General features: G+C 34.1%; 1 protein-coding gene across 3 annotated transcripts in view; it reads left to right on the top strand.

Moving 5' to 3' along the window:
• rdgA (retinal degeneration A) overlaps positions 1-12,924 on the top strand; it is a 113,288-nt gene that overhangs the window by 86,210 nt on the left and 14,154 nt on the right. For 2 of the 3 annotated variants that reach the window (XM_071596709.1, XM_071596708.1), the window contains exons 9-16: positions 303-513; positions 1,951-2,143; positions 3,030-3,132; positions 6,294-6,484; positions 7,733-7,830; positions 8,883-9,014; positions 9,230-9,566; positions 11,541-11,858. In XM_071596709.1, the coding sequence (XP_071452810.1) occupies positions 303-513; positions 1,951-2,143; positions 3,030-3,132; positions 6,294-6,484; positions 7,733-7,830; positions 8,883-9,014; positions 9,230-9,566; positions 11,541-11,858 (1,583 nt within the window). The remainder of the gene's footprint in view (positions 1-302; positions 514-1,950; positions 2,144-3,029; positions 3,133-6,293; positions 6,485-7,732; positions 7,831-8,882; positions 9,015-9,229; positions 9,567-11,540; positions 11,859-12,924) is intronic. The other variant, XM_071596710.1, reaches the window with a different exon arrangement.

The following is a 12,924-nucleotide window of genomic DNA, read 5'->3' as shown; positions in this document are numbered from 1 at the left end:
CAAATACCTGTCTTCCTTCCATTTGCCCCAGTAAAACTCTGCTCTTATCCTATTCTGTTGACTGAATGTAATATGAAGAATATCCTCTTCAGTTGGTAATGGCACTATATTTATATGAGGAGGAGATTTTATTGATAACAGTGATCTTTTAAACATAATTATCTAATATCAACAGAAAGGCTGCTTGAAGGGGAGGTGAACTAAAACCATAGTATTTTGATATTTCCTCTGGTATACGTATTCTTTTTCAGTACTCCCTGGCTTGTTGGAGAATTTTAAGAATTTCTCATTTTCTCATTCAGGGCTACACTGATGAACCAATCTCAAAAATTTTATGCAATATTGCTGATGGTGAAATAGTTTTATTAGATCGTTGGGAATTGAAAGTAGAGAAAAATCCTGGAGCCGAGCCTAATGAAGAAGGCAAAGAAAATCTTCCTTTGAATGTTGTGAACAATTACTTTTCGTTGGGTGTAGACGCTCACATAGCCTTGGAGTTCCACGAAGCACGAGGTAAGGTGTCCTTAATTTCATATAGCTTGCTTGAAATAAATGTTTATTTAAATGTTATATAAATTTCTATGGACTTAACGATATGGGGGTTAACTCTATTGGGATTTTAAGTGTCATACACATGTTGTTGAAAAATTTGGAAGATATGAAAGGGTGAAATTTTAAATGCTAATTCGAAGCCTGCGTTACTGGTTTACATTAAGTGGCTACTTTATTTGAAAAAAATATTTTTGTTGAAAGATGTGGAATGTTTTATTATTGAATTTTTATACCCAGGGGAGGGATATATTGCCTCTATAAAATCAATATTTTCTGAAATTTGGAAAAATTGAAGCTGGTTGTGCTTCATTCTTATGTGTGTGATAATTTTTAGTGAATGAGGTAGCTATGGTGACTATCACACGGAGGGTTGATGAAAATCATGATAGTTGGATCGTAGTCTTCCGTGGCGTTCAGGATTCGTGGATGTCTCCATTTTTCAGGTTCCCGCCGCGTTGGTAGTCATGCTTGACGACAGTTTCGCCTGGATTCCACCAGGCGTCTTCAGGTCAAAACTGTCGTCAAGCATGACTACCAATGCGGTGGGAACCCGAAAAAATGGAGACATCCACGAATCATGATAGTTGTTTATAAAATGAAAAGTTTTGAGGTAATTTTTCATCGATTGGATTTTTAATTTAAATCAGATATTTGTAAATACTTCAGTGGATGTTAAATATGTCAAAGTCTATTTCTCGTGTGGTTTCACGGACTTATATTGGCCAATAGTGCATATGTGAAAATTGTTAATGAATATCAAGATATTCCAGGAAATTGAATTCAGTGAATCACTGGACTATCCAGTCACACTCTTATTTATATGTATGTGCACGTGTACATTTTAGTTTAGTCAATGTTTGCATATAATAATTAATAGTAATAGTTCGGCAAACTCCATTTTCATTTCTTTATTTCAAAGAAAGTGTCAAGTTTTGTTCTTGGATACTATAAATGTATCCAGAAAGTCACTTTAGAGAAAACTATGATTCAACTCATCAGTTGCCCTAAAATGCACTCCCATTCCAAAAAATTGTGTGGAACTGATTAATGAAGAAATGCCAAGGTATAATGCATGATAGTGTGCTGATCATAGCAGTATATTGCTGAACTTATGTAAAATGTGATGCCCGACTCATGCTGAAAAACCTATCCAATAACTTCAGAAAACTTGTGTATTTCTTTGGTTGAAATGGACAGCATATCTAGTTCAAATATGTAATTGGTTTAGACATGCCTTATTTCCTGTAATACTGAAACTGGATCCATGTCCAAATCATCAAGTATGCTTGGCTCATATGATGTCATTTAGGAGTATAACATGTAATGGGTAACAACATCTGTGTGAAGTATTTAATTTCAAAATATTAAAAAAATCTATTGATTTTATTAAATTTTCAGAGGCCCATCCAGAGAGGTTTAATTCACGGCTAAGAAATAAAATGTTTTATGGTCAAGCTGGTGGGAAGGATCTGTTGCAAAGGAAATGGAAAGATCTTTCAGACTTTGTTACTTTAGAAGCTGACGGTAAAGATTTGACTCCCAAGTTGAAGGAGCACAAGGTCCATGCCATTGTATTTCTCAATATTCCTAGGTAAGATTTTTTTATATCCATTTCTTATTCATTTTCTCTTGTATTTGCTATAATGAGTAAATGTTCAACATTGACGTTAGTTCATTTTCTTTGAGATATACATCAGAATGCAATGTTTGAAGCATGAAAATTTCATTTCTTTTCTTGACTTTAATTGTACTTGAATCCATGCATTTCTTATAAAATCAGTCTTAATTGTATGTTCTATTGTGTTGTTTTTCTCTGGCTCTACAGTCGAAAAGGTGTTGCTTTCTATTTTTATTCTGCTCTACTGAGAATCCTCTAGGTGAATTCTAAGGAGACTCTTATTATTTTAAATTGTTTCTCATTTTATCTTTTAAAAGTTATATCATAATGTAGAGTAAATATAATGGCCAGAAGTTGAGGTTCTTCTCAATCAAAACATCATGTAGAGCTAGATAAAAGTACTTGGAGGAGTATTTTGTGAAGTAGTCATAAGATTTTGTTTTAGCTTCACCTCTCAGTTGATTTTATGAATGAAGCAATTTTTTTATGATGAGCAGTGATGTTTCTTTTTTTTCTTAATATTAAGTGCCTTATTTTCGAGTTGTTAGTTTACTCAAATGTGCATAATGGGGAAAAAATCATCGTACTGAAGTTGGTGTTTAAAAATACAAAAAAATTTGGGTTTAAAATATCGGGAAAGAAAATAATTTGTTCTTCCACATATATTTTATTATGCTTGACCTAAGATTCGACTTACGAAGTCATCATCAATATTATGATGACATGGTAAGTTGAAACCTAGGTCGTGTATAATCAAGTATAAGTGGAAGATCAAAGCATTTTGTTTTCTTATGTGAATCATTTCCATGAAGTGATGCCACAAACTATTCTATTCGTGGGTTTAAAATTCATTTTACAGTTATGGTGGTGGTACGCATCCATGGAACCGAGCTGCTGGGAGTATCGAACCTGCAACAGATGATGGAATGATGGAAGTCATCGGACTCACCACTTATCAGCTTGTGAGTATTTATAGGAATATAATAGGATGTAGAAAAATCCAAAAGTTAATTGTCTCATTGGGCATCAATTTTGAATGGATCTGCTCCATGCTATATCAAACCTCAAGTAGATTCTATCTATCCCTGTGTCAATGGTTATGTGCTGTGGTAATTCTTACACTCGCTGATGAAACTTCTTTATTTTTAGAACTCTGTATGTATGCTGTTTTTAGAACTTATCAGTTGCCTAACACTAGTTGCCAACTGGTAAAGGAACAAGTTTTGCTACAATTAATTAAATATCTGGTTGATTCTGATGAAGCGGTTTTAATATGCATCTATATATGTGATAATTTACCGCGAATCTCCAATATAAATCTAAAATTCTGTCGAATACAATCTTTTTCTGTGTACAGTGGTATTTCATTAAAGTGCTACCGGCTGTATCTGCTTCTCTCTCTATAGTAGTTGCCTGATCATGATAGCAAGAAATATAAGTATCTGTCCTTAACATAGATAAAGATTACAAAGGACTTCCACTGTAGGTAATGATTATTTTTAACCTCAAGTAGCATTATTTTTTTTATATAATTGCATTCCTTATAGAGGATGCTGACTGCCAATCTGTCAAATGATATTCATTTTTACTTATTTGTGAATGGAAGACAAATATTTCTATAAGTGATAGACATTTTACTTCATCTTTACAGTATTTCAATCCTGAGATTGGTTTACTGTAGCCCTCAATTCTTTTCTCTTCAGTGTTAATTTCCTGATCCCCGATAACTTCTCTGTTTGATGTCCTTCTTCATTTTCCCTATGTACTTGTCTCTTGGTCTTCCTTAGAGGATTTGGTCTCAGGATCTTTCCTGCAATTTTCCTTTTGCTATGTTTCTTACTATTGTGCTTCAAGTTGTGTCCAGTCCGTCTATTTCTTCTTTATTGTAGAGTTCTACAAAGGAATGAGTTGGGATATTCATTTGTCCCTGGTAACTATGAAATAGCATTCTAATTTCTGCTTAGAAATTCGCAGAAATTGATTAGGTGTTTTGTAACTTAAGGAACAAAATGATTATGGGGCCAGTGTGTTTGAAAACTCCATTAATGGCCTCTTGCTATCTTTCAACTTCGGGTAACATTGGTAATTTCCTTAAGCTAACTTTGTAATTTGTGGAAATTAAATACAAATCTAAGGGCAAATAGTCTTCTTTTTCAAATTGGATAGTATGTAAAGCAATACTGAATTCCCAACAGATTCAAATTTCTTGAGCATCTTCATCTTGTTTAATGTTCATTGTTACATTTTCTTTCATTGTCTGTCTTCTTTGGTGCAATAATCAAAAGTTACTTTAGTATCTCTGACACAAAAACCCATAATCTGGAAATATCTAGGTACATGGAGAGTCACGAAACCGTATGGAAAGTTTTTGCCAAATGTCGTGCCTATGAAACGTGCAGTGTTTAGATGAACACATGAATTATGTTTCATGTGGCAATAGTTTATTCATAATTTCAAATGCACAGCTGGAATTTTGATTGAAATAATACACTTATTTTCAGCCATATTCATAGAAATGTGAAAACTAATCTTAAATGTTTGGCAGAGTACAGCAGTGCTGCTTCTTGTTACCCCTTAATAAGCCACTTGCCATGTATGGCCAGACTGCAGATGAAGTGGTAGTATGCATAAGTCAGGTCTGAATTAGCATGGGTTTACTGTAGTTAAAGAAGTTCTCCAAATACTACATATATCCCTACTAGACAGATAAGTTTTCATGTTTTGAACTAGCAGTATTTTTTTACATTTGCATGATAAAAATAATGCAAATTTAATATGCTGGTCATTAATCCGAATTTATGGGCAAACTTGTTTTGAGATCAAGGAAGACGGCGAGTAGAATAAAGGGTAATGAGGCAATCTTGGCAAATTAGCCAACAATAAAATGCATTAAAACATTTGTTAATTTAAAAAAAAGATATTGGTGTTCTGCAAAAGTGGCAGAAATAATTCACTAGTTAATGTAGAGAAAGGCACTCGTTAAGCTTCAAGGAATCTTGCTTTTAAAAATGTTGCTATATAGACTGCAGGATTGCCAGCATTGGATGAATATGTAGCTTACCCGGACTCATTTTCCAACCTTCTGGGGCAATAGGTCTGCATCTCTCTGATCATGCCAATACTATTCTGCCTGTGGCAAAGTTCCTTGTAGAATAATTATTATTATTGATTTTTTACCATTCAAGGTAAGTTTTGGATGGACACAGACTGAATATCATTACATTAAATACAGACAATAGCTTACAGGTAGGTCCAGAAAATTTTGGACTAATCACTTTAAATTATGCCACCAATCTATAAAATCTGTATCATTTGCTACAATCATCATTTATATTGGAAAACAGATGTAAAATACTAGTTCTCACTATTCGGTAAACATTATAGGCCTAATTAGTGTAAGTACGTTATCGAATCAAAAACATTATTATACTCATTTAAGGATTTTTATGGGATATTTTCATTCCTGTGACAAATTTCTTAAACATTTGGCCTACAATATCAAGTGTTAATAGAGTAATTTTTTATGCTAATTGAATGCAGTTCTCTGAAGCAGTTTTCTTGGCCTTGCATTTTTTTTACACTGTTACAAATGTTTACAGTTTTTACAGTTCAACAAATGTTGCCCAAGAAATTTTCAAATTTGTGTATTTAGTCTATTTCATAAACATTTGTCTTACTATTTTTATGGCATATGATGTTTTATGCTGTGTTGTTGTTTTAGCCATAGATTGTTAACTTTCTGGTAGAAATATATTTTTTTGGGTATTTACATCAGGTTGGCTGCCCTAACTGGCAAATCGAGGAAGTGGAAAAATGTCTGAAATGTTTCAATTTCTTTGAAAGTTCAAGGAATATGTTCAAATTGTTTTAAATTAGGGGTTATGGGATGCGATTCAGGAATTGATGAGTATGTTCTTTGGTAAAACAAGTCTGCTCCTTCTAAAAAATTGTTGTTTTCCAAATTTTTTGAGGAAGCATTTAAACAAACTGCATATTTTACTTCTTTGGTATTCATATTATGTTATGCTGTCATTTTTTTTAAATCCCTATATCCGTCCATTATATTCCTGTGTATGTATTTATAATAGTTATTGAAGTTTTGTCTCTCTTTCCATCCCCTCAGCCTTTACTACAGGCTGGAGGTCATGGCACTTGTATCACCCAGTGCAAATCTGCAAAGGTGGTAACAACCAAAACCATACCAATGCAAGTGGATGGTGAAGCTTGCAGATTAAACCCATCTATAATCAGCATGACTTTGTTGAATAAGGCCTCCATGTTAGCCAAGAGGAAAGGAGGGAAGGCAAATAACCAGTAAGTGTTTACAGTAAAGTTTACAGCACCTAAGAGTCACTGCATTCTGCTACTTTAGGGGAACATAACCTGGGGCCCATGGGCAATGGATATATTTACTCTTTTGCATGCATTACAACTTTTATTAAAACTTAAATTCATTTTTATGTTTTTATTTTTTAAACAGAATTTTTCTGACAACTCATAATGAACACCCAGATTTTCTCAAGTAAAATGCAGAAAATACTATTAGTCGAAAGAGCAGGATAAATTATATGCTGTTTTAGTGATGTTTAGTTTAGTTTTGTGAAATTATGTACAGAAAATATTTGTAATTTGCATTCTAATGTCAAGGCTCAGTGCCACTAGGTAATATTCTAAATATTTTGCTCCATCATTGCATAAATTCATGACTTTTGGGAATAATTGAATGTTACGTTTTACAAAACTAAAACTTTCTTAGCGATTTAGCTGGGTTTCCAAAATTGTTCATTTGTAATAATGAGCAATATGTCAATTTTCATTATGGCTTTGTGTTGGAATAATGGGGGCACTCCAGGGGGTATAGAATATTGGCTACTGACCAGAGAGCCTTCGTTTGATTCCACAGAATGCCTCAGGGTACCCTCAGGTTCACCCAAGCTGAGTGATTATTCAGATGCCCTTCTTCTTGGGAAACCATTGGCAGCACAGGAAAAGGAATTGTCCCCCCTAACATGGGTGAATTTTGCATGATTTTGGGCTTTGATTGGGATAACAAATATTGCCGTGTCATATTTCTAGTTTTTTTATGGATAAAAATTATACTATCCACATTTCTAATGCAACATCAACAAAATTAGGCATGGAAAACTTTTTGCAAACAAAATGTGGAACTAGAAAGCTCACGACACCGAATGGAAAAGCCAATAATATTTTAAATGCTCATATCAAGACTTTTGCTTGATAGTTTTGTCATTAGTGCCATCTGGTGGAGAGACTACGTGCATCATCTGCAGAGACTGGCAATGAACAAAGATTACAGGCACAAACATTTTTAAAGATTGAAATCAACCCTAATGAAAGTGATGTATCAGGAATTGCAGAGCACAAAACATGTATCTATTTGGCCCTGGTTTCCATTGTGAATAACAATGATTGGAATTTCATGCAGGATATCATGGAATGGAAATCATATTTTGTTATTTTATCTCAATTTTCCCTCTTCTTAAGTGTATACTAGGTGACTGATGAATGTGCATGTTGTAATTTATCGTTCTCTATTTACAGGCAAACAACACTTGAACAACTGAAATTAACGGTCAACAAAATCAACATGTCAGACTATGAACAACACCATTATGACAAAGACTTACTGAAACAAGCAGGTTAGTAAATTATTTCCTCACTTATACTTTTGTATGTATTTTTCTGTTTTTTTTTATCTTAATTGATTTCATTGAGCATTGCCTACTCTAAATAATCAATTTTTAACCAGTCTTTCTGTTACTGAAAAATCCCTTGTTAATTCTTCATTTTTCTTCGAGTTGGCTATTAAAAATGGTTAAATAATTGTGCATTTGGCACCCTGGCACCATAATTTTTAAGTAAGCTAAAAAATGAGTGAAATTGTTGAATGTAAGTGAAAATTTCTTCAATAAATGGATATACTCCATGAATGAATAATCTTTTCTCAAATATTTATGAGCACCTTCTAGTAGAAATCAGAGAAGCAATCCATTTAAAAATTGTAAATGAGCAAGTATTAATTATTATCAACTGTAGAAATGTGAAAAAACCACTTTAGAATCCAGCATTCCTATTGTAGATTTTTATTATTATATTTTTTCACTGCAAGAAGAAGAGAATTGATGATTGGTATAAAGAGTAAATATTTGAAGAAAACACAAAGTAGAGACTTAATTTGGAATGTAGTATTTATGAGTGGAACCTGGTGAGAGGATGAACGTAGATTCAAGGCTTTGGAGATATGGGTGTGTTGGGGAATCGTGACATAAATTGGTCTGAGAGGAAGACAAATGCTTGTTCTAAATAGAGCGGGAGAAGCTAGTGGGGGAAATCTGAAAATGGTAGTTAAAGTTGTTGGAGGAAATAGTGAAAGGTTTTATATTAAAGGGTATGATAGCTAGGAGAACATTGGGAAAGCAAGGTGAAGAAATTAAGAGAATAGGCTTTTTAAACATCATGAATGCAGGCAGAAGTTATAAAGAAATAAATAAGAAGATCCCACAATTCTTAAAAACAAATAGTCTGTACGTACCATCTCAACTCTACCTTTTAAAGTAGGTAGAATACCTTAATCGAATGATTTTTCCCACTGTATAGCCCTTAAAGAAAATAAGAGTTTCTGTCACAATGGATAGGGTGTGTCTAATTTCAAAATATCCTCTTATTTTGATCTGTAAATTTGATTTTTCAGCTATATCATTAGGAACCATTGAAGTAAGTCCAACCGCTGATTTGGAGCAAGTGAGAAATTTGATAAACAAACTCCAAGAAGAAAGTGCCAACGCAACCACTAAACTTACTCCGGACTGGTGCTTTGTCGATTGTGAGTATATTTATATGAATGAACAATGTAAAATGTTTTTCTAGTAGTTCTTGTTCAACCGTTCCAGATTAATGCTGGGCTACTGTAATTATATGGTTTTTGAAATGAATTTTGATGCTCAGCACGTCTGAACCCTCTCGTTTTAAGATATTTCACCATTCCGTTCAGCCTGGATCATCATTGCAATTGTGACGCTATTTCTTGTTTTCTTTCAGCTTGTACTGCAGAGAGATACTTCAGGGTTGACCGTGCCCAAGAGCATTTGCATTACGTGACTGACGTAGGTGGCAGTGAGGAGCTATTTGTGCTGGACACTGGCTCCAGTGGAGCTCCACAGACTCCAGACGACGATTCTTCTGCGATGGCAATGGCAGCAGCTGGAGCTCCCAAAATCAATAATCCGGTATCCACACCAGCATCAGAAGGCTCAACACCACAGCCCCAATCACAGGTGGTGATAGAGAAAAATGAGCACCATCCCCCACCGACAATGGCTAGCCAGAGCAATGACCTAAGGGGGCAACCAAGGAAAGCCAACCCTGAGCCGATGAGGTATTGGATCTCTTTGATTTTTAATCTCTGCACTGCACAAGTTCTCTATCTATGGTGGCTTTTGGTATTTTTAATGATTGTTTCAATTTACTGTTTGTAGAGCTTCTCCTGCAATTGTGCTTGTGTAGTAATTACTTGGTAGAACTGATGGTGATGAATGGGATTGCGTCGGTGGTGGAATTATTTTGGTTCTGTTGCTTCATTAATTTATTTGAGACAATGGATGCATTGTGTGTATTATGTAGACTTTAAAAAAAAATATATAACGGCAGACTTTTAGAGAATATTTGAATTGTGTGAAATGTTTGATGTTGTTTTTGTTTCTATTCGTCTGGTATATTCCAGGACTGAGGTGCGAAGAGCATTTTTTTCTGTAAGCATACAGTATGTTCCTTTGACATGGTTGCGCCCAGAAGTTTATGCATGTGGCCAGTGTGTGTCAATCAAATGTTAAGTTTTGCTTCTGTGATTTCTTTTGTGAATGTTTTTTTTTATACTTACATAATTGTGTCCATTCAGAACTAACATTTATTTAATTGATGCAGTAATTTAAAAAAAGTCTTCCTGTTAATTGTCTCAGCTTTTTGCTAATAACTTTTAACATGATTTAAAAATGAAGAATCATATACAATCAAGAGTTGACAAAAAATCTTTCTCAAAAAATTAAATTCTTTGATTCAGTCTGAGATTTGTAAATGTTTTCCTGTGAAATAAACTTATCATTAATAAGTTAACATTGTAAGAAAAATGGCATTTTGGCTTTGATAAAATTATTTGACCAAAGTAATCAAACTCTTAACCTTGTTCATAAATAACTGTAATTTTCCCTTTCAAGAAGTTGCCATACATTGTTTGCTATCAATTTTTCAATATCAAATAATTATTTATGATCATTGTATATTTGAAATATGTACAGTACACTTTTATTGGAACAATGATGGTTACACAAATCAACGTCTTTTTCAGTTCTGCTGTTGAATGTGGTTTTGACATTGTATTTACATTGAATATGTAGGCTTCTCCTGTTATACCAGAGGTCAGCAATCCATTCATTTTTTTATGCATATGATTGAATATATATAAAAAGCTAATAGCCACCTGTCTTGTCTGTGGCTCTCATCCTATGAATTGTGATATTTGAGAGACTGTTACTGTTGACGACGGGACAAATTCATTCGAGGTTTTATTCTCATTTTCACTCTGAAACTGCTACTGTATTGTTCCTGTATGCATGAGATTCATTCCAGGGTGTCATTGATGTTACCTTAACAAGGAAGCCATCCGTCCTGAATGTAATGACTATTATTCTCATATACATTTAATTGTAAAATGGATATTATTTTGCAGGTATATGAGTGTATGATGCTTATTTGTGTTGGTAATTTTGAAATAAATACGTCATAACTATTATTTAGGTTTATGTAAAATATATATATATACCTATTTATACTGTCACTTTGTAAATGGATGCTGTTTTTGTTCATGAAAGTTAATAGGTAAGGCATAATGTATGTTATGTTTCCATACATTTTGTAATGGGAATGATGGTCCATAAAACTCAGCGAATAAATGTCTTCATTTTTAAAACGTAATCACATTACACGTGGTTAACTGTAGACGATTCAGTTTACAATTCCTAATTTTAGCAGTGGAGACATTTGTTTTGAGATATATATATTTTTTTTTTATTTGCTGACTATGTTTAGTTGTTGTTAACTGTACAGCTGATGGATGTGGAACATGCATCATCATTGAAACTAATTGTAAAAAAAAACTATCAATTTATAATTGATGAAAGCAATAACATTATTATCCACGTGTGTTTGGAGTTGTCTCAAAATAATTTCCACATTGTATGGAAGGTGTTGACTTATCATTTCTTCTTATTTAAGCCTCTTGCCTTTATCTTTAGTTAAAATTACTGTTGCTTGTGGTGGAAAATTCCACTGGTACAATGAATGTTTGCTCCGACAGTGTTGAAGCATCTATGGAGAAGGAGGGGGACCAAACTAGGATTGTAGCGAATTCTCATAGGAGTGATCGTCGTCATGTGATGGACAATGGCATAAATGACATTGTTGGTGAAGGGAGTGATGTTACCGTTAAGCCTTGGGGAGATGAGTATAAGTACGATGCAGGACATATGCACTATAGTGAACCAGGAACTATGGGAGGAATTCAGGGATACAGGAAGGTGAGGAGGAGACGTATGGAGGGGAGAGGTCTACCTCCATCCGCGATGAAGATCCCCGATGGTGTTTTGCAGCCTGGGGGTAATTTCGGTCGCCTTAGGTAGGTTGACATGGCGACCCCACATGCATTAAAAAAAAATTATAGCCCACCATTTTATTTATTTTTTTAAATGTGAAAAAAATTGGAATAGATGTGCCCCTTTCATTGTTTATTGATAAGGTAATCGGTAATGTGATCGTGATGGCCACAATTTATATGGATACCTAAGTACACCAACACAGGAAAGTTTCACCAAGTAACCTGGGAGTGAAAAGGTGACCATGTCTTTTTTTTGATTCCTCATGTGTAAAAAATTGAAGTAATACAAAAACAACCACAGCTCAAGTCTGTCCAGTTAGGATGATGAAACATTGAGGAAATCCAGCAATGGTAATTTATTTTACTTTCTGTGAAAGAATTCCTTCATTTACAAAGTAAACAATGAAATCTACCCCAACAGCATGTAGCTGAGATTGGACGTCCGTCTGTGTCTAAGAGATAGGGATAATGAAGGAGTTAAGAAAGATTAAAGGATTTTAATTGACACAGGAGATGGCGTAGTCAAAGGAATACATAATGGTATCAGACTCTCTTAAGTTTTTTCATTTCTAAATCAATGTTTTGCACAAGGAAAAAGTGAATTCTTAAATATTTTGTTTGTACAATCTATTTCTCTTATTCTCCTTTATGGTTAGTCCTACCTGTGCATTTGAGTGTCCAAAGTATGGAGTTAATATCAGGGCTGCAGAGCAGGTGATGAAATTTTGTTAGAATAGCTTACCTTATGAGCTTCCTTCCTCTAGAATTTCCCGTTCTAGTATGATAGCAGTGCGCTAGCACTTTGTGGAATGCACCTTTGAAATCTTAGACAAACCTAGCCACTCTCGAATTTATTTCTATATTTCATTGAATAAATTCTTATCTGTTTAATCTCACTTGCTATGCTCACAATTCAAGACAGGGCTGTATAAGATTCAAATAATACCTTTCCTTATTTTGTCAGCAGTTTCACCTGCAATTGCTTTATAAATCCTAACTTTTAGTTAACTTTGCTATGCGTTTTTCAAATAGAATTCTTGACAAAAGGATCTTCTTCTTTTGCCAATAGACCCCATTAACTCTATCA

Source organism: Hetaerina americana, unplaced genomic scaffold (genome assembly GCF_022747635.1).
Source record: "Hetaerina americana unplaced genomic scaffold, ioHetAmer1.1.p SCAF_8, whole genome shotgun sequence".
NCBI lineage: Eukaryota > Metazoa > Arthropoda > Insecta > Odonata > Calopterygidae > Hetaerina > Hetaerina americana.
Note: the sequence above shows the minus strand (reverse complement) of the source record. Positions and strands in the feature narration are given on the sequence as shown.